Here is a 23,029-nt window from a genome sequence, read left to right on the forward strand (position 1 = left end):
TAAGTGGAGCAGTAGAGGCAGAGGAGCCAAGCTTCCTTTGTGTGGGCCAAGGTCCTTTCAGAAAATTGTAAGTGACACAAAGCATTCTTTGCAGGTCAGGTCGTGAAGATTTCCCCATCCTGACACAGAGGCAGTGAGGAGAACAGACCACTCCTTCAGAGCTGGCATATAACTTTTTGGGCTAGACTGAGAACACTAGAGGTACAGTGGGACCAGTATAATCTTTGTTTCTCGTTCATACTCTCCTGATCTCGGTGAGGGGCAGCACCTCAGGTAATGTAATACACAGCAGGAAAAGGACACAACTTCCTACATACCTTTGTGCTTATAGAACACACTGACAGTGAAAGAGAAGAAATAAAAAGAATACCAGGAAATAGAGGTTTCGGTTTGGTACCAGTCTTCCACTATACTAGATTAGTACTTGAACACATTAAAATTTAAATTATTTTACATTCACAAAACATGCAAATGAGATACACCATTTAACTTTTCGCTGATACAGACTCTATCACAGATGGGTTCAGAAATAAAATGGAGTTAAGTCTAACCTGATTAACTGACTACAGAAGTAAAACATTGGATAGTTTTCCAGAATGGGTTGAGAATACCTTTAGAAGTGTTCATATAAGAAAAAAAGGACCAAAGCAAAACTGGAATAAAACACTACTCATCACCAATAGACTACCCCAAAGCCTGGCAGTATGAACAGATTGGTTGCTGACTATTTGTCAGACACTTGATTTTTCCCTTAGTAGGAAAAACCTTTTGTCACAAACATTGCATTTCTGGGATTAAATTAGTCTGCTATTACTTCTATCACTGCTGTCTGGCTGTTTTTGCTTAAAGAAGATTATGAGCCCAACTGAGACTGAATTTCAAGTAGTTTACTGGTCTTACCACATCAGGTAATGGGTGTAATTAGAGTTACTCATGATAACAGAAAGGTGTGGTCTGTGGCAGGCCTCAGAGGTACAGCAGTTATCTACCTAACAGCATGGTTTATTTATATCCCTCGTGTGGCTATACCCTTAATTTAAAGCTCAGGCTGTTTCTTCATGCTCTAAATAAAATACAAAAAAATGAGAATGGACTATTTTGTTGACTGTCCTAAGATCTGAAAGGCTGTTATGATTTAAACATTTTCCCCCTAAACAGGAGAGTAATTATTGAATTGCTTTCTCACATTACTCTAGTACAGCCAGTCAGTTAGTCCCCATGACCAAAGAGAACTTGTTACCTTAAAGTACAAAGTCCCAAAGATGAGTAGCTGGGACAATAAGATGATCACAACACTACTTCTCACAACAAAGCATTGCCATAGTTTGCATTATGTATATGCTTTCACATTTACATACATACACACTTTATGCAAGGACAATGATGTTGTAAAAATCAGATTTCCCTTTTTAGTGATTTGGAAAATATTTTAAAGCTATTAGAAATAAAAGAGTATAAAATCCTAAAGAAGCTATTAAGAACAGTCCACGCCTTCCTAGACACCAAGGTAGAGTTTGTGTTCCGTGACAAGAAAATACGTTAATTAGGGATCATAGAAGAGAATATAAGTGGGTCTGTATTTATTTCTACTATTTCTGAGCACTGGCCAAATAATCACTGCAAGAACTCAGTGCAGATTTTCCAAGGATGGCAGTAAATGCCGTTGTCTGTCCTATGATGTGACAACAAGAAAGCTGATGCATCTATTTGGAAATACAGCTGAAGAGCACAACAGACAGTAAGAGGGACTGAGAAAAAGATCTCTGAAGATAATTTTGACAACACACTTCCAGGTCAGCTCATCCAGGAAGTCCTTAATTTCTCCCACGTCCCACTTCATTAGAAGCCCTTACTTTCTGCTACAATGCTGTTCTTAGTATTGGATTATAATTACGCCTTTAATAATATTAAAACATAATGAAAAAGAGTAAAAAAATTTCTTGAGGATGTGAGGCCTGAAGGGAGATAGGTTTTTCAATAAATTCAGTCCCAAAAATATTTACTGTTTTGCTATGAGTCCATTTTGTTCCTTTCCCATCAGAAAATCAAAATTATAGACCATTTGTAGAAGAGTTATTAAAATTCAAGAATAGTGCCACTAGAGAATTAGTACTTGATTGTATAATGAGAAAATTAGGTCTCAGTTTATTTCCTTAGCAAAAAGAAAAAAAAGCAAAATAGAAAACACCAAATGGATTTGCGAAGAATCGCTTTTGAAATAAGCAAGGTAAACCTTCTTCACCGGAAAGTTTCATGGATTCGGTTGCAGCAGTACATTTGAGAACATCAATATATGCAAAGCAAGAGCTCTCCAGTACAGATATAATTATGCATCAAAGAGATAATTTATGCATGTAACTATATCCATATGAGAAAAGAGATTACTGACAGAACATTATCAAGGCATATCTGACCTCTTTTTGCATTTTTTGCTGATAAAACAAATTCACTAAGACTTCTATTTATGTATCAGGCCATAACAACTGTTCAGTGGTGTTCCTTGATTAAGGACATTGTGGGTAAGCCTTAAGTTTCTTTTTAACCTTCCTTACTACTAGTAAAGCAGTACATGTCTAGTAATGTCATGCATATTTGCTCACTTTATATTTTCCTCACAGGAGCTAGTCTTTCTATTCTCAAAATCGCTTCTGATGGTCTTTACAAAAATTTCCTCCAAACTTTATACATAGCTCTGCCATCGATTCACACATAAGTCACTGTATTCCAGGAACAGCAGCATTCAAGTATATCAAAAGCACCTCATTTTTAGCCTGGGATTAGATAGCTCTATGTAATAGATGGCATTTCTTCACCTTTACTCCCCATATGCCAAACAAACAAATCTTCCAAACTGGTGGCAATACTTTCACTGTCTTTACCTAGGACACAGTCATAAAGAAGCTATCAGAATTTACTTCTCTCATAAAATGACATTGCTGTCTTTGGACTTTTTGTGTCTCTGTAGTCCTTATTAGTGACCCTCTACAAAATACATTTTTCAGGATTTAGCTTTATTAAATATTCAGGCAGTGTCGATTTTTTTTTCTGCTTTGACACATGTCTTGCTGGTTGATTTGTTTTAGATTTGTTGGCTCAATCTGCAGCAGTTCTGGTCATCACTTTCACAACAGAAATAATCACTACCTCAAGCTGAGGTTTACATCTATAAGAGAAGACTCAAGGCTAGCAGCCTACTCAGATTTATACCAGGGTCCTCAAGCTGAAATGCAGCACTACAAGTTATTTGGCTAGCAAATGTCCCCCGATGCCACAACTCCATTTTCCAAAAGAAATTAGCCTTGTTACAGTCCTACAGTGTTTTATTTAACACTCTACATCTCACCTCAGCCACCCGACTTTTAACTGTCTTCTTCTACCCAACTCCCCTAAGGAGATGCAGTAATTGGTGATTAGCATTCCAAAGCCATGCTTGCATCCTGTGAGCCTGTCATATTTAATTACATTTTAACTATATTCGTCTTCTATAATAGCCTGAACATAATTTAGATAATTATCTTTTGCTCTCTTATTCTCTGACTCTGCCTGTCTCACTTAGAGCTTCTTGCAATAAAATCACTTTCTCTGTTCAAACATATAAACAGACTCTTGGGCCAAGTGCTTTCATCTCTCCAATGGCAACAGCTGAAAACCCAATGGCTTTGTGCATCTCACAATCTCTTCACCACACTCTATTCAGAGGAAGAAAAAAAATATTTGAAACCGTTCTACTTTCATGTCTGTTGTCTTTTTTCTTTATTAGGCTATTACAAGAAAAATGCAAGAAATACTCATGTCCAATAGCTTGCTATTGCTTTAACTATCTATAGCTCCAAAATAGCAACTCACCTCCTAAAGAATATAATGGTTTTTCTCAGCATTTGGAATCTTTGCCTAGTTATTTCTAAGAAAAGCTGCTATCTTTCTAAAGATTTATTACATATAATAGGACCTAAATAGTGACTCTTTCCCATTATTTCCTTCTCTTCTGGAAAGAACAAATTGAGAAAGTAGTGGAAGCTTATCTTTTATTGAGGTTTTCTAATGAGCCACAGGCACTACAGAACACTACCAAATACTACCCACTCTGTGGGCTACCAGAGCAGCACCGATCAGAGCTGAAACCAAGTTCAGGCCAAAAATATCAGACAAAAGAGAAAGCTGTTACATGTGACTAACATTCAAAAACTGTAATAACCACATCATATCCATATCAAGGCTTGCTTTAGGCTAAGCATGTATGTTTTCAGTGTGCACATTGTGTCTCCTCACTTTCCACGGCGACGTACAACCTCCATTTTTTGTTCCTCACTTCAAAAAGAAAAGCAGTGCAGATTGGGAAACAAATGTAACGTCCATTTTACTTTCTAATACTTGTCCACATAGGCCTTGTTCTACAGTAATAGTGAAACACTTCTTAGCTTATTTGAATGCAGACTTCTTCAATTGTGACTACATTTTCTTTAAAAATGAAATTTGTAAAAGCAAATGACAGGAAAAGGAAAGAAGAGATGTATTGTCTTTCCATGGATTAGTCTGATGACTGTACTGATAAAAATAAAACAGATTGTAACCAGTATGTGATGGTACCAAATAAAAAATGGTGTGCACACATAAGCAAGCTGACTGAGACATGAGGAGCACCACAGCATGTTCTGCATGGTATGTTACACCCCCTGTTCTATTAATGAATACCATACTAACCTCTCTTATGAAGTACCTATAAACACAGAAGTGTGCACTAAAAATGCTATAAAAGTAATTGTTATACACTTCCGTTTTGTTATAAAATACAAAAACGGTCTACAGCTACCTTATAAATTGCCTATAAACCCCATGTTTTCCACCATAACAGTACTAAACAATAAAGTGAAGTAATGCTTCCTCTCCTGTTACAGCTGTAATTTAACATATTAATTCAGAGAGACAGACCCATAAAGCACAGAATTCAGACTGCATAGCTGGCTCAGCCACCCCTTTGCCATCCAGCCTCCCAAGCCACTGAGGAGGAAGACAAAGCATGAGAAAGAAAATATTGTGAGGAATCAAAGGTCATCAACACTACAGTTTTTAAATCAAAGTCAAATTAAGTGCAGTTCTATCCCTGGTCTACCCTCTACTAAAACTGAGTTTCCATCTATTCTGCTAATCACCACGACAGCACTTTTTCAAAAGGGGGCCTGTCAAACGTGAGACTTCTAAAGATGCAAGGAAGGTGCAAGCTGGAAGTAACAGCTTTTTCTCTGCTGCTCTCAGAGACAGAGGCAAACCTGACCTAATAATACATCTTGGCTATATTTATGTGATAGTCCATTGATGAGTTACCAAATATACTTTATGCAGTATAGTGAAAAAAACCCCAAAACCACAAAAAAGACCCCAAAAAGGACTTGAAATTCTAACAGAGGTAAGAAAAACGGTTAATAGAAATATAACAAGAGTATGGAATAAATATTTTAATAAATATTAAAAGTCATCTATCACAGATTTTGTTACATAATAGCTTTATATATTGACAAATAAAAACACATATTCACACCTTTTGGGAAACTCCCACTCAAATGTTTTAATTCTAAATATACCCCTCATAAGGAATACATAATTCTGAAAGAATCTGAACTAAACTTATTTATAGCAATTTCTATGACTAGTCACTCACACCAATCCAAACAAACATCTGTCCTCTATAAGAACACTTTCTTAAACTGCCATAAACATTTTATTATAGAGGGTTTGTTGTAGAAACCAAATGTGGGCTTGATGAAACAGACCTATTATGACAATTCTGACATAAAATAGATTGATAAAGTCCATACTGACTTTCTGACATCTTTATAAAGCTTCTAACATGAAAGACTTCTTATAGTAACATCTGCTTTCACATTTTCAGTGCTGACATTTTTGCTTTTTTAGAAAAAATATTACACAAAGAAAATGTTAAAATATAGTCAAATTGAACTATGGTAAAACTGAATGTACTCATTATTTTTCTAACTAAATGAACTAATCAATTTTCAAATATTTACACCACTGTAGGCAACTGTTAGCATTTTTGTCCTGCATAAGCTCATATAATCTAGCTTACTTACACATATTTCCAATTTCAATAGGTTGTCTTTCTGCACTTCCAAAAATACGGATTATATTTAAAAAATCTTACACAAAATTAAATTATTAGCAATTTGTTGGCAATTTTCTGGCAGAATGCCACAAGCCAAATTTCTATGCTGTAGCAAGAACTGTGCATGTAGTACCTACAACATACATCCTTAGGGGATGGCAGTGGCAGTGCAGGAAGGCTGTGAACTTGAGTAACTTGACCTATGAGTTCATCTTACTTCTGTGTACACCAGAGCGCACACACACAAGACAAGTCTGCATAATCCTAGGGGTTGAATTGGCTTTGTCGTGTTTACTCTCCACCAACAGTCATTGTTCCTGATGTTCACATTGGTAGCAAAGATATGAAAAGCCATCCAATGCAATAACATACAACTAATGGGATGCTTTCAACTTTGAAGGCTTCTCCCACCCATAAACCTTACAACAGATTGTAAGCTATTTTTATTATATAACTCCTCATACCAACGGAATAGTTGATTAATAACAAATATATAAACAATACTTTCAGAGATATGAGACAGAATCATGCTCCCTATTATTCAGTTTCTTTGTAGCGTGAACGCTAACGCTGTATTTATCGCGCTTGTCTCTTACGTTCCCCTGGGTGTAATTTCATAGCCACTCGTAAAAACTTCACATTTACAGCAACCGCCCTTCTATTACTGTCGATAACATCTAATTGACATGTCAAATCTCCAAGGAATGCAGTAAATTGAACCACAGCCTCTAAGAAGAATAAAACAGTGAAAAAAGTAAATCAGCATGTGCCTCCTCCTAACAGCAATACAAATACTGAGGTTTGGTAATGGAAGGGAGGAAAACTGTTACCCTTTCTACTACCACACTGAATTATCTATTAACCTCAAGGTCAGAAAAGAAAGCCTTGTGACCTCAGACTGAAACTCACCTACAAAATACCCTGAACCTGAATCCATGACTGCAGTAATTTTAGCCATGAGAGTAAAGGGAACTAAGAAAGACAAAAGTAACACATATAGTTTTTGCTTCTCTTACTGTGTAATAGAACAGAAAAAAAATGTAACTCCCTTACAATAGTGTCTGATAAACTAAATTTTAGTATTTAGATAGAAACTCTATGCCTTAAAAATTTATATACAAAGAGTTGAGTAAAATTCACAAATACAATATGAAAAACAAAGGAAACATGACTCATGAGCACAAAACAAAGTCAAGCAAAACTTGCTTAAGTAGCAACCAAGGTAACAGAAAAAAGGCAGAATGATTTTATGTAGTTGAAGTATATGAAATCCATTAAGAAAGAAAAATTAGTTGACAAGGACAGAAGAAAAATAATATCATGAAATTAGGTAACATGATGTTCTGTACTGGTATTGAGAAAAAAAATATTTCCTTACTGTGGGAATTCAGTGTAATAGAAAAGCAAAGAGCAGAATGAAAGCACCATCCCTTGAAGTATATGAAAAAAACCTGACAACGAATTAATCTAAAAAAAATAAACCACATACCACATGGGGCAGAAATCCCCAAAGGATGAACCTAAAGATATAATAATTCTTCAGCTTTGTGATTCATGGTTATAATCTGTCCTTCTAAATGCATTACTGTGAATAAATCAATGGCTTAATACTGCATAAATCTCAATGCAGGATATTTGTAACCCTAAAGACCATACCTGTTTTGGCCAGCATAATCAAATTTCATCAAACTTTCCAGAGTTTTGATGAAATTAGATCCTGAATATCAACAACATAGTTAGGGCAAATCTCTGACATCTGACTGGTCTCCTGACTATACAAGATGTCAACAATTGCTATATTATTCAATAACTTTTCCTCTAAGAAAGGGCTACAGCCAACTTATCATCTAGATCATGAACTCTTAGTTTATTAGATTATTAGTATATTAGATTATCTTTGCAACAACAAATTTCAAAGTAAATGAATATGACCACAAAACAACAGTTCAAGCATCAGGTATTCCTTTCTTATCTCAGGGAGAGAAATGCACCAGTGTCACAGGAGACATCTACAATTTGGGTAACTATTTTGTAGCAATATTTACTTACACAGGTGCTGAGAGTCTGCATGTGTGGGTGTGTCTGCATGCATGTGGGTATATGCATGTATGCACAGACATTTTTAAAAGAGAGAATTTATGACTGTGAAGACAATCTAATGTACTGCCACAGGATCATTCCATAATATAAAAGCAGTAATCTGCACTGCTGAGTCCTTAACCAGACATAGCTGAAAGTTTGTTTCTGTTACCATTGGGAAAAAACCCCTTTGCTTAACAGGATGCAAGACAGCAGCAGTATTCTTATCCTAGTAAGAAAATTTGAATTTCTGTACCATTAAACAAAGTTAGCAATAGTTGGTGCAGAGCTCTTAAGACCACAGGCTTTTGCAGAATTGCTTAACGTTATAGATCAAAATGGGACCCAAATATTTGAAGGGGGATATATAAGTATTCATAGCCTGTATGAACAATCAGTCACAGAGGAAGGATGACAGAATTTACAAATTTCTGTGAAGAGCAAGTCTATTTTCTACTGAAATGTCAATAAGATAAGAAATAATTATAATAATTCTTGAAAGTAAATGAATGTTTGCTCTGATTTTTATTTTAAATAGAAGACTATGCAATGATATTTTGGACATACTTAATTACCACTTTTTAAAAATATGTATTTTTCTAGATTATATTAGTAATACATACATCTATTTATATCATTAACTTAACAGTTTTTACTGGCCTCCAAAGAGACATTCAAGTCTTAGATGACATGGGGGAAAATTCCCTTATCTAAAAGAAACTGTGGGTATTATTAGATATTGCTTATTCTCTCTGAGGCAGAACTGAGCTAACATCCAAAGTGATGTTGGAGTTATTGTGGTGTTTTCTCCACTCTCCTCACAGTAATGTGGATGAAGAGGAGCTGAGACCACGCCAGCCACGTGGCAAATGGGAGTAAAGCAAAACTTTAATGCACATGGCACATGTAGAGCTGCAGTGAAACAAGTGCATGGAAAAACATTCAGGGGAGACTAAGACACTTCGCAACTCCTTGTTACACTGTTCAAGGCTTGTTCAAAAGATCCATGTATATTTGTGGCTGAAAAGCAAACACAGTGATCTGATGGTACAGGTGGAAAAAGAGAAAAGACAAATTAACAATTTGAAAACCTTCCTGTGATCCTGAATCACCACTAAGATACACAACTTCAGGGAAGCTAGATCTTTCTTCAATCAAGCTAGAATCATGTAAAAGCTAGCAAATGAAACATTAGATATAGAGTTTACACACTTCTGAGAGGCTCCTAATGCTCTGAAATGGAAACTCTGCTTTCTCTCTGTGAAATCTTAATTCTTTGTGCTCAATAAGACAGGTCTGTGGAGCTGAAGTCTCTTTCTTCTTTTGCCTTATTAGAATCTTTCAAAATGTGAGCATATAAACACAAGGAAAAATATGTTCTTCAACGCCTCTATCGTGCAGGGTTTAAAAGCTCAATAATTACACAAAATGACCCTTTATATCTGTCTAACTTGCTCCAGTAGGCATTACTAGTGGCATAATGAACAGACTAATGAGAACTCAGTTTATTTTTGTGAAGTGAGACTTGAAATTGAGCTTAACAATGTAGCAATTTCACAGACATCTTGCTTGAACATATTTCATCTTGCATTGCATGAATGTGGCTACAGTGAGTTAGGCAACCCTGGAGCAGGCATCTGGATTTCACGGAGTTGCTGTGAAATTTGCTTCATGTGAAGTATATTTCAACTATGGATGAACCATAGTTCAAATATACTCTGTTTGACAGAAGAGGTACAAGAATGGTTTTGCTGTGAAACCGACTTAATGTAAAATAGGATGAAGTACAGTCAAAATACTCTGTTTGACATCACAGGTACAAGAGCAGTTCCTTTTATCCTGTTCCACCCCATCACTCAGGAGCTCAGGCATGAGACAGAATTAAGGACTACACAAAAATTAGGAGAAATGTTATTTTCTTATTCTAGTATGACAGGCATGCAAAACTGATGGGAAGCATCAGACAGAGTGATGTAGGCATAGAGGCAGATGAAAGGCAAAAGAGTTGAGAAATACTACAGCCATTTTATTATGAGAGAGAAGGCCTATGGAAGTGGTTAAGGAGAAGAATGATGAATGAAAACGGATGTGAGGGAATTCTAGGGATGGGATCATACAGTGAAGTGAAGGAACTAGAAGAGAACAGGAGGAAAAAGCTACTATGTTTGTGGCTAAGTATAAGAAGCTACAAATGTAAGTAATGTGCCACATGCAGTTATGAGGAAAGGTACTCACACACTTCAAATATTATTTCTATAGCAGAAGAAATAATCATATCATGATAGATATTAAACTGGTTTCACAAAAGTACACCCAGAAAAAAAAAATCAAAACCCAAGTTTGCCACTAACATTCTTTAAAGCAGAAGTACTACAGAAAAAAATTCTCAGAACTGAGATGAGATTCAGAATTTGAAATAGCTATTATATAAGATAACAAACAATAGAAACATGAAATTAAGTTTGGAAGTTTTTAAACATTTATCAAAACAGTAATATATTCTGAATAACAAAAAAATTTAAACAATATATAATGCTGTATGTTATAAACCTTCTGAAAATAAGGTAATGCCCACAAGAAAATCATAAAACTCCCAAAACAGCCATAGAGACAGGTGATAAAAACTGCCTTAGAATTGCTGATCCATAAATAATATTCATTGTTTCCCAAATTCTATCAGAGTATTAGATCCTTTTTTCTTACTGGGGAATTGAACACGGTATGCCTGTTGCCAATGTATTAGATCCATTTCACAACTACTACACAGGAGAACTTTAAAGAATGATACTGAGTTGATGAGCATTGTGATAGCCTGCTTTGTATTTGTCTTTGCAGGGTTTATTCTATCAGAAGTGTCATTAACTCTGAAGTCTGACTCTCCTACTGGCCTTTGGTATCTTCTGTTTTTCATTTGACTTTCAAACTCTGTCAGCAAATTCTTCTAACAAGTGCAAGTCTCTGTTGTTCAACACTAACATGCTCGAGTCCGCTTATAATAAATGTTTTTAAAAATAGAAGGGAACATGACTGTTTTTCATTACTGTCATACTGTGTAGGGAGAAACAGCTTATTGTGGAAAAGAAAAAAAAAAAAGCCTCCACAGAGCATCTGAAAATTGTCAATTACACAACCAGTATGCATTAATTGGCTCACACTTAGGGAAGGTACACAAGCTTCCCCTGTGAAGATAACAGACATCCAGTTTCTGTCTTCAGCCTTTTAAAACTGGGAGAAGAGAAGGTTAGGAGTAGCCTGTCAGTTCCTGCCTTTGAGCACTGAATTATTAATTTACACAAAAGACTACATTAAAAATGCCATTAAAACAACCCAGAGCAGCACACTGATAGTTTAAAGGGGAAGTTCACGCTTCAGTAATCTGCCAAAACCAATATATGCTGTTTAAACATAATTTAATTTTCTTTCTCATCGTTTTGTTTGCCACTTCCTGATCATCTAAGGTGTCTGTCGAGGTCTGTGTTTGGTACCCTTATGGTTCATCCTACTGCTTGTGCCAGGGATTGAGCAAAATTACTTGGAAACCTCACAGGACACTTGCAAGACAGCAGGCTAATGACTTTCATAGAAGTCTGTAACTCCACTGCAAGACCAGGCAGACCAAAAGCCAGCAAAGGAGACACCTCTTATACATCTTTGAAGACAGGAAAGTGAATAGAAAATATTACTAGTAATCTAAATTTTCTCACTGTGAAAGCATTTTGTCTCTTTAAATGTAGGTTCCTGTGAAATTCTCCTATGTTTTAATTCCATCAAGTTTCATTCCCTACACTGAAAAGTAAGTTATTTTTCTGCAGTCTACTGCAGTATATTAAACATAGAACTAGTGCCAGAAAGGGTAAACTCAGGATTTCAAGACCTTATCAACCACTTACGTTGCACTCACACCTCCAGAACTTGGTAGAGAATCAGATGTAATTTGGAGCATACTTTTTAGAAAGAATTGGTATTTTAGCCTGACATGAATACATGTATAACGAGTCTTAGTTGACTATTGCTCTGAGAGGCACTTGTCAAAGAGGCAATCATAGTCCCACGGAAGGACATATCTCCTTCTTATCCAAGTGAAGACAATTTCAATACCAATACAGGATTAGTCCTTTTTGGGATGGCATGTCAAAGTATTAATCAAAAAAAATCAGGATGTGGCTGAGTCAAAAAATAGTTGCAAAATTGGACCACATCAGCAAAAGATATGTTCTGTTTCATCCAGGTGAGAGACAGGTGCAGCATTCAGAAACATACAATGAAGAAAGAGATGAGTGTACTCTGGTTTCTACCCCTTTATGCTCTAGTCTGGTTAAGGAAGATTACTGAATGCAGGTTATCTTTAACTGTTTGCCTAAACCTGACGGTGAGTCAAACCCAGGCCCAGCACTTGAGTTTGATCCTTGCTTTTCCTTGGGAAGTCTGTGAATCACTAGACTAAAAGACATTCAGAGGCAGACTTCTCTCGAGCTGTGCTGTTTGCATAAAATACCAGTGTAATAGTGCTAAGAGGAAGGACAGACAGAAAAAACCATGAAATCCCTTGCATCCAGCAGGACTATCTTTACCCTTATACTATGACAGTAAACCAGAAAAACTGTACAACCTCCACTTTACTAGCATCTGTTAATTTTGGTTAAAATCCAACTCTCTCCTCTGTTTGTTTTTGCTGTTAAAATTATATTAAGTGAAAATAACTTTTTTGTTTTCATGGAAAAAACCCCTCATGTTTTCAATCAGAGATTTTTTTAAATTACAGAAACTAACCCAAAAAGTCACTTCACATTTCTAGCAGCGACTGGTTCCATTTTTTTCCTCTTCATCTTAATAGAAAGATCCTTAAGATGTCTCTATTACCATACTGAAAGCTTACCTTACAATTTAAGTGAGGACCTTCATTCAGTGCATGAGTCATTGAATGATACTGTTTCTTTCATTCTACATTCAACTGTTTTAAAGTACTAAGAGTATGGCTTTCTAGGTCATAGTACTGTTTCAGTATTTTTCGGTAAAAAAAAGGATGGTCCAGCTCTGACTGATTTTATAGATATTATAGTAAATATTTATTTTTCTATATGATATACATAGAGTTATCGACCTGCCATTACAATAAAAGCAATTTTTGCAATGAAGTAATTTCAGCATTTCTGCAAATAATTCCTGAAAATAAAATAACATGTATTAAGTTTTCTGTGACTGCAAAAAAAGAAAAAAGTCCATTTCTCTGATCATAAAGGGCAAGAGATATAAGTTGAACATGAAAAAGCACTGTCAAATGCAAAGAAATCACCTGAAAATTGATGGGCAGTGAACTCTGCAAGCTTTATGACCAGCCTTTGTATTTGTTTAGAGGAGATAGTTACAGACAGTGCTAGGACACTCTATGTCTGCAGATTTCAAGATTAAAGACTGGCTTTATGCCAGCTGAACACATATCTGTCAGAGCAAGAAGTCAGGCAAAATGCAGTTCTCTAATTCACATGAAAATGGTTCCTGCAGCCATAGCTTTGAGAACTTCCAGAGCACCTGTGTTTTGAATCAAGATTTTGAAGTATATCCCAATAAGGCAGCTATCTTTACTTCAGGTATGCATCTCTATTTGCCCAAGGTTAAGGTTTTAAAAAAAAAAAAACAAACAAAAAAGCGTGGTTTGAACACTGTGCGAAGATATTTGAACTGGGCAGTCAATCAGCAATTTCACCTGTGCTGCGCATACTTAAGCAAGTGCTTCTTTTGATTGTTATAGGTTTTTAGTATCAAAATGTTCAAGGAAAAAATGCACAAAGATTCTTGAGTGTCTCTCTCTCCTTTGTGGTTTCAGCCTTTTAGTGCTCCCACTGCTGGAGGCAGACAAAAAGATGAATTTTATCTATTACGCTGAGATGTCTTTGAGAATGATTAAATCTTTAGTCTTCCTCCAGACCTGCAGGCAGAACACAGGTTTTGTGCTCATCAATACCCTGCCCTTTACAGACAGTGAAAGGACGTGTCAAGTTCTCCTTCACCAACGTGTCTAGAGCACATTGTAAAGCATTTGAGTAGCACTGTTTGTTAAGAGATGGAATATAAACTTTAGAAAAATGTGTGTCAGCAGCATTGCTACAAAGGACTGAATAATTCCCTTACTTGATGTGACAAACTGAGATACATCTCTGAATTTGTAAAATCAATTTTGTTTTGGTTGGCACAAATACAAGATGGGTGGGGGTGGATGACTTCAATTTTGTCCCAAGAAAGAAAGCATATCTTACAGAAAACTTACTTGGGGAAAAGGAGATAAATAAGGCTTTTATAATTCTGAGCTTCCCTGGGGCTTAGTCAGGAAATCATGTCCTATCAACATTCACTGAATTCTGAGCATACCTGGCTTCTGGATATAAATATATAATAAATATATAAATTTGCAGACTGTCTTTTCAGTCCCATGACCAGTATCTAGGTCATTCTTTGCTAGGAATTAGAACTATATTCACATGGTTTAAGAAGGCTACCCATACTAAATTATTCATCCATATTAGAAGAATAGGTTTCATCAGCAGAAATTGCCGAAAAGCCAATGGAGAGTATACATGTGGAGAATATTCATGCCTGATTTCTCCTGATTTAATTATTCAAACGAAAATGAAACAGTTTTTCTCCTTTCTTTATCACTGTTTAAGAAGCATGTTTGTTCTGTGGAAGGGTCCTTTCTGAAAACAGAGTGGTAAATGCATAAGACAGGTACTCTGCTTTTGAACAGAGACAAGGTCAAGCTTCAGTAAATGTTTGGTCTGTTATGCTTTGGTCCCTGCCCTCACTCTCCCCACTCCCTCCAAATACCATACAATACATTTATGTGCTTTGAGGGGAGAAAGACATTTTATTAACAAAATTGTTTACCAACTATACTCTCTTCCCTCTCTTTCCACATTTCTCAAGGTAGGGTGATTTGACACCAGGGGTCATCATAAACATGTGAACTCCAGAAAAACATGGTTTAACTTCCAGTGATCACAAAATCAAGGGTATGGTAGGCAGACTGTTTCTAAGAATGAATTATCCAACTGATTATCTGAAGATCCAGTACTGATGTGGTTCTTAAGAAATTGATTCTGGTCTGAAAGTCTAGATGTTCAGTTACACTAGAAGCTGTTACCCTCTAAAGTTGTATTAATCTACAGGTTATGTAATGATCATTCTCTTCACAGGAACCTATATAAGTACTGAACAAAAAACCCACCAGAAAAACAAGTTTACAGTTCCTACTTTGTGCAAATAAGTGGAAAAAACTGGACTCACTTGCAGGAAATTTTTGTGCGATCCACCACCATAGTCCACTGCTGCTGATTTGTAGAAACCTCAATGTAGTAGCTGTAACTCCGATCATCACAGTCCCAAAGTAGCAACCTAAGTATGAACAAGTTGTTGAATGATAAGTAAAACAAACATCAAACCAAGCTTCTTAAGTTTGCCAGTCCTTTATTTTCTCCACTTAATCCTTTATAAATGTAACTGTTTCTTTTGCAATGTACCTCTAGCACTCAGTAAACTTTACTGTTTCTGCCATCTCAAACTACTGTGTCTCTATTCTTATTATCCTGAGGCCAATAATAGGCTTATAGGCTTATAATAACCATCTTAAGAACATTAATCTATTACATTCATCCAATTACTTTCAATTTAATTGGCACGTGGCACTGCCTGCTTTTAACACGAAATGAAGATCTGTCTCAACAGGTCAGTTTAGGAGGGGACAGAAAAAAAGAATTGGGTGATTTAAAAGGATTAAGCTGTCTTCTTAACTGTATTCTCTTGGTTTTGGTAAATATATCATAAATATATTTAGAAAAACCCACAAAACCCCCACAGAAATAATAAATATATTAAAAAAAATGAGTAGGGAAAGGGGAATTTCCAGTCCTGGTTCATCAGAATATGACAAAAAAAGGCAATGAATTGTTAAACAAATTGCTAAAAAGGCAGAAGAAAAAGGAAGACCAGAAAGGTCTCAAGGACTCATTCTGTACTTATTCTAACAAACAAGTAGCTCTTCAGGAAGGGCACTAAATAACATATTGAATAGCCTTCGATTTCCATACTTGTCTTACAGAGAGGAAGACATAAAGCATCAGGGATGTTATTTATCTTAGGTACCGAAACACACATTTGGAAAATGTATCCTCTTTTCTTTATATGGGGATTATTGCCCTGTTGTAAGAGATATTTGGTCCAAAACTGGACACAGTACCTGAGGTGCAGCCTCACCAGCGATGAGTAGAGAGGCAAACAATTTAGTTCAGCACTTTTTTTTTTTAGGTTTTGAAATCCCAGCATTCAAAATGGAATTAGGTCTAGTAGACAAGCAGATTCAAAATAAATTCCCTCGATGCTGAATCTAGCTCATTAATATTATCAAAAATAATATGCTGTCAAAAATAGCTTTAAGAAGCTAAAATAAACCATTTTTAACACAAGCATTTTAGAACATGTTAAAACTGTCTATTTGCAAATTAAAAGATTCAGACCTGACTTAGTAAAAAATAAAAATAGTTGCCTGTGGCACCATGAAAGACTTCAAAAAAATCCCACACCCCAAAACAAAACCCCCCAACTTCAACCCCTCTCTTTCATCAAATCATCCTCATTCTGCTTTTCCATAGCTCGAAGGTCTCCAAATACTGAAGACACTGAATAAAGCGTATTTTCTTTAAAAAAAAAGTTTACTGATTACAATCCTTTATTTGGTTAACTACTACTAATCAACAGATTCTGAATTGATTTAACAATTATATTTAAACCAAGTCTTCTAAATGATAAAAAGAGGGAAAAGTAAAAACATTCATAAATTTGTTTTCTTTCAAAAAGGCTATTAAAATGTAGCTAATTATGCTTTTCAATAGAATCCTTTTATCATGGGGACTCGGTGTCGTTTCCTTGATCCTTGTTTTTCAAAGCTATGATCAAGAGTTTGAACATCAGAAGCACACTAGTGACTGTAATTCCAACTAACAATACTCTAATTAAAACACAACTGGCTTGGCTTCAGAGCAAAAGGCTAACAGGACATGTGTGTTACTTTCAAACACATGGATAATTGCTCTCTCCCGAAACAACCTAGCCCAAGTTAAATAGGTTTAGAAAAGCATATGGCTTAGAATTATTACAAAGCAAACAATGAGTAATTAAAGTTGGAGGAATCTTTCCCAAAGTGACTTAGCATGAATACTAAATGTAAATTTTTCTTTCTTTGGTGCTTGTGAAAGAAAATGAAAGTTATTTCTTCTCCAGTAGCTTTTTTAGGAAAGACTGAGGAGGGAGACTGACAAAAGAACCTATTTGGAATTTACTCTGCTTGAAAGCCTTTCTGTATAAGCAGTGAAAACCTTTCAGGTGACAACGTGAATATTCACCAGTGCATACTAAGCACAAAGGCCACTTTTTACACCAGGTATAATAGCATTTGCAATACATTCCAGGCAAATTACCAAGCTACTTTTGTAGAAAAGCTATGTTTTTCTAAGATGGATATTAATTGACAGGAAGAAGAATACTCTAGTCAAAAAGTCTATACCCATTGGAAATGCATCTGTTTATAGAAAAATTGCTCATGTTCTTAGGACTTTCCGTATTAGAATAAAAAGCTAAATTAGCTCATTAGTAAATCCTGCCCTCAGGATTAAGAAGGAAAAGTCAAATGAAGATTTATTCAGCTTACACCCTGCAAAATTGTGAGATTTAAACATATTACTTCTTTGGGAATCTAGAGTCTAGGCCTGTAATTTAATATGACATCTTTATTTACATCACATGTTGACAATGCCTCACTTTATAAAACAAAAGCTTTTAAAATATAAATAAAACTTCATATTACAGGTGTGGGACACATTATATTGGCTACCTGTTACATAAAAAGATGCTGTAGCCCTTTTTAAAACAGTATATCCTTAAATGTCATGTGTTGCTCTATGATTGAATGTTCTGTGTTTCTACAAGCATTTTGTGCTGTCTCTGTTTGCTTTTTATTCCTAAATTTCTGTAAAAAAAGATTGTCACTCCTTAGTTCAGACTGCTGTATAACTACAGGTACTCAAGGTGTTAGCATAATACCAAACACTACTAGTTGTGCATCTGACAGGATGACACCTCTTTCCTGAATACTATTAAGTCACTATTTAAATGTATGGCATAAATATTTGATCATACTTTGTTCATAAACCACTTGCACACCTTAGAAACCCAAAAGACAGAAATTAAAACATGAGGTAGCGACACTTCTTGATAGATGAAGAAAAAGAAAGAAAACCCAAAACCACAGGGGAGGAGTTTTCTTATACAACATTTGTGGCATTTTTGCCTCTGGATGTCTATAAACCTCTTCAGTTTTGTGCAGATATTTATGTTTCAGTAGTTATCCTGCAAGAAACCAGTCCTTCAGGATCTTACAGAGGAGATAAAATTCCTGCACATTTGCTAAGTGTTCCTACGATCATTCATTCTGAGCTGTGATTTCACTCTCAAGTCAGACAAGCACAGAAAAGGAGCAGCAAAGAAAGGAAAGCTTCCTAAGCAGAAGTGGTATGGAAAATTAGAAAGCATAAGAGATGTACATTATGATGGTACAAGTAAAAATTCATTTATATTGTTTGTTAATGTAAGAATTACTCTGAATATGAAAAGCTATCATATTAGCAATAAAGTCTTCAAATAGATTAAACTTGGATAAGTGGTTAATGTACTTTTCTAAAAATGCAAAATATTTCCATTTATTCTAACAAAAAAATCACTGAGACAGAATAATTGTCTCCCTCCACACTATAACAAATCCCATTTTATGTTTTGTTTTCTTTCTTTTTTTAAATTCATAGGAAAAACCAGGCAAAGACCATAGTGTAATAGTATTATATTTCTCTTCCAGATAAATGCAGGGAGAGTTAGAGTTATTGTGATGTGGCAGCCATTTCAGTATTAAAGTTTTAGCCATTAGTTAAACTATGTTTAGTATGTTGCACACAGCAATCGCTGTCTTTCTCTTCCTAATTAAATACTTTTACTGTCATTGATAAGAAAGGGTCTTTTCACAGAAGAAAAGAAGAAGGTTATTTTGTGCCCAGACAGGCAACTATGTGGAAAAACTACCTAACCTAGCATTTTCTCTGTTAACTGTTCCAAATATCTTGTAAGCTGTTCTGAGTATTAATAAAAGAATAAACTTCTTGAATTATTTTTTAAAAATTTTATAATCTAAAAGACAATATTTAGTTACAATTATTTTTTTAAAAAAATCACAGAATCATAGAACAGTTTGGGTTGAAAGGGACTTTTAAAGGTCATCTAGTCCAACCTTCGTGTTTTCCAAGTCTTCCCTATTACAAAATACTACTGAGCACTGACTGTCATTACATCTTTTCAGAATTTCTGAGTAAATTTTGATATGTAAGTCAAGAGCTCCAAATTTATATACAAATACCTGAAAAAGTATTCAATATTAACAAACTTTCAACACAGTCTCCCATAGCATTCCTGAGTCAAATTGAACAGTGGATACCATAAGTTGCCTATGTGCCTTCTCAGCAATGAAGCATGTGGAGCTGTAGCAACAGGAACTGAGCCAGCTAAACAATGGAAAGAAATGATTCTCCTCTACTTGACACTTGTTAGATCATACCTGGCATACTGAGTACCATTTTGGATCCAAATACAAGTGACAGATCCGAACAATTACAGCAGAGGACCATCAGAATGGCCATGAGGTTGGAGTACACACACTGTGAGGCTGTGGAAATTGGCTTCTTTAGCCTAAGAAGGCCTAGGGTTGGGAAGGAACTTAACAGCACTTGCCAATACCTAAGAGCAGGTTATCATGGGTTACCCAGAGAAGTTGTGGAATTTCCTTCCTTGGAGGTTTTCAAGACCTGAGTGCATAAAGCCCTGAGTAGTATGTTCTTTTTTCATAGATTACACTCCTTTGCAAAACAAGCTGGGTTAGATGTCTTCTTCCTCAAGTGCCTTCCAACGTGAAGGGTGCTAAGATTCTAGGACAATGAATGACTTTGTCAGAAAGCATGCACACAAATATATACTCTTGAAACATTAAACTCTCTGTGCATTTCTAAGGCATATTTGAGTACCAAGAGTTCTTCTGTTTTTTTTCATACTCAGAATTTAGTTGTCATGGTAACACATTCTGTCTTGGAGCCTCTCACCAGTAGTATTCTGATTTCTACAGACTAAAAGCAGATACCACTCTGTTTTCAAAGGCTCATGTATTTATCCTCTTTGAAACAAATATATTCAACGGCACATTTGTGTTTCTGAACTAAAAAGATATGTACTTTAATTCCTAATTATTCATTTAGAATCTAAACCCACAGGCAGATTTCTGTCTCTAGGCAATGCAGGTAGCCTCCTCTGTCAAAAGATATCCCAGATGATAACATCGTTGTTTTCTTAAAGTAAGCTATTCATCTGGTTTGTACTATACATGCAGGAAAACTGACAGAGAAAGATGAGATTCTCATCTTGTAGCTGTACAATGCAATACCACATAAATCACTAAATGCCTATTAGTTTTAAATTGTGTAATGTTTGGGTTATTTTTTTTAATTTGCTCTACACCCTTGCTGATTATATAATTATCATTTCTTGGCAACCAAAAGTCTAGTTCACCCAACTCACTATTTAATAATAAGACTTATTAAAAATCTTCTCTTAAGAATAAACACTAGCATAGTATTGAATATAGGAAAGTCAGACTTTCTTCACTGACTGGAAAATATGATACAATTCAGCAATTAAAATGTAGCAGAAAACAGTAAGATAGGAAGACAGATTATGAACTGAGAAACTATGAATATTAGTTATTGTCTTACTCCTTCATGTGGTCAAAGCCTTTGCTGCTTTAAGTTTACAGAGGCAGGAAAATGATATAAGTACGTTTCATTTATCTATTTTAAGAAATGTTAGTAGTGCATTTTCCTGGTTTTCTAATTGAGATGCAATACTTAATTGAATGTTAAAAACATCAAACTGAAAGGCATAAAACACTGAGTGTGGAAAGTTTCCAAATACACTTATTCAACTTGTTTCAGCAAGAACAAAGCCAAACTTGGATTATGCATAACATCTATAGCTAGCACGTAGATAAAACACTTAGGTTACAGATATGCCTGGATGTTTGGCATTGTTATGATGGATGTAAAACTTTTAAGATAAAGTTTAAAATCAAAGGCCAAACCCAAACCACACAAAACAGAAATTATGAAGTTACAAAAGAGCTTTCAAGTCTCAGTTGGCTCATCAGTCAGTTTGAAGAGGCAGCTCTAACAGGCAGACCCCACTAAGCTCCTAGAAATACGTACCTATGTGCATGATCTCTGTTGCAAGCCATACTCACCTGGGGTTTCAACCTTTGCTCACTGGTACTCAGAACTTCAGAAATCTTTCCCTTTTTTCCATTGCCACAGAGCATACAAATTACATCCCTGACTACATATTCTAAATTTACAAAGAACATGATGCCATAAAGACAATGTTTTGCATGTTGATTTTATGAAACAAGAACCACAAACACTCATAGTCAGAATCTGAAGTTTGCAAGATTATTTTTGTCTTCACCTCTGAAAAATCCCACTCTATAATCTATTTCCTAAGTCTCTATGTTAGCCAAAAGTTTGATCTTCATATGTATACAGACATTCACTGTAGAAAGAGCCCAATGAACTTCAATCCAAATCTAAACACATTCATTAATCCAGTACTGTAAAGGAATAGTCAGGTTACTGTACCTTTATTATACCGTTCATGTTCAAGTAAGAACTAGCACTAATTGTATAGTGAAAAGGAAATCTGGCTGACTGGAGGTGATGATTTTGTTCAATAAAATTGTTTTCACAATGAAGTGGATAAGAGGAATTGCACCTACTTAACCAAAAGTGAGACAGAAATTAAATTCTATTTTAAAATAAGTATATAACTTTAATCTTACAATTTGACTGTTACTATTATTATGCCTCTGTAATGCAACATTTTCAGGAATTGCACTGCTGTATCTCAACAAATAATTCACACATTTAATTTTTTTAACACACCTATTATACTGAAGTAAGAAGCCAAATCACAACAACTAAACCAGTCCCCTAATTGATGTTGTTTCCAAATGTCATATATTCTATTAAAAGTTTCAATGCAGCCTTTAATTTAGAGAAAAATAAACCTTCTTACCGTATTGATCCAATCATGTAGGGCTGTGCTAGCTGTACTACAATAGCGCCGCTCCCAAGCTGATGGCACGTGTATCCTGAATCCCAGTCATAGTTTTTTGTGTCTCCATTCAATAAGGCATTCCGACTGCGACTTACACCCTCAATCACACTGGCACAGTCTGCAATCGTTGCAACATTTTCAGTGGGAACTGTGAATTAAAAACATAAAGATGACAGAAATACAGTCAGAAAACAGTTCAGATACCAGTGGACTTTATTGCTGGGAAAGGATTGGCTAAAAAAGAGAAAATTCAAAGTATGGTCAACAGAAGGAAATTTAACTCATATAACATGAACTATGAACAAGTGGTACAGATAACTTTTACAGCATTGATCCCAGAATAGCTTGGTAAACTAACAGATGGATTTCAGTCTTGGTGATATGAAAGCACTCTTTTAATACAACTGGGAAAAAACATCTGGTCCAGTAAAAGTTTAGAAATTTTAAAACAATTTCTTCCTGTTTTCATGATGAAACTTCCCTCTCTACTGCCAAAAGAACAAATGAATAGAGACAAAGAAAAAATTGGGAGATAATTTAAAGCACTGATCTGGGCTGTAGGAAGTCAGGACTCAAATTCTTCAAAAC

At 35.5% G+C, this 23,029-nt stretch overlaps 1 protein-coding gene across 2 annotated transcripts in view; it reads right to left on the minus strand.

Annotated features, from left to right (window-relative positions):
- The window catches only part of BTBD9 (BTB domain containing 9), a 118,759-nt gene that overhangs the window by 13,697 nt on the left and 82,033 nt on the right, over positions 1-23,029 (minus strand). For both annotated transcript variants that reach the window (XM_051783446.1, XM_051783445.1), the window contains exons 9-10: positions 22,400-22,589; positions 15,479-15,586 (exon numbers count right to left, since the gene is read on the minus strand). In XM_051783446.1, coding sequence (XP_051639406.1) covers positions 15,479-15,586; positions 22,400-22,589 — 298 coding nt within the window. The remainder of the gene's footprint in view (positions 1-15,478; positions 15,587-22,399; positions 22,590-23,029) is intronic.

This window comes from Manacus candei, unplaced genomic scaffold (assembly GCF_025592945.1).
Source record: "Manacus candei isolate 608988 ecotype Guabito, Panama unplaced genomic scaffold, ASM2559294v1 h1tg000017l, whole genome shotgun sequence".
Lineage (NCBI taxonomy): Eukaryota > Metazoa > Chordata > Aves > Passeriformes > Pipridae > Manacus > Manacus candei.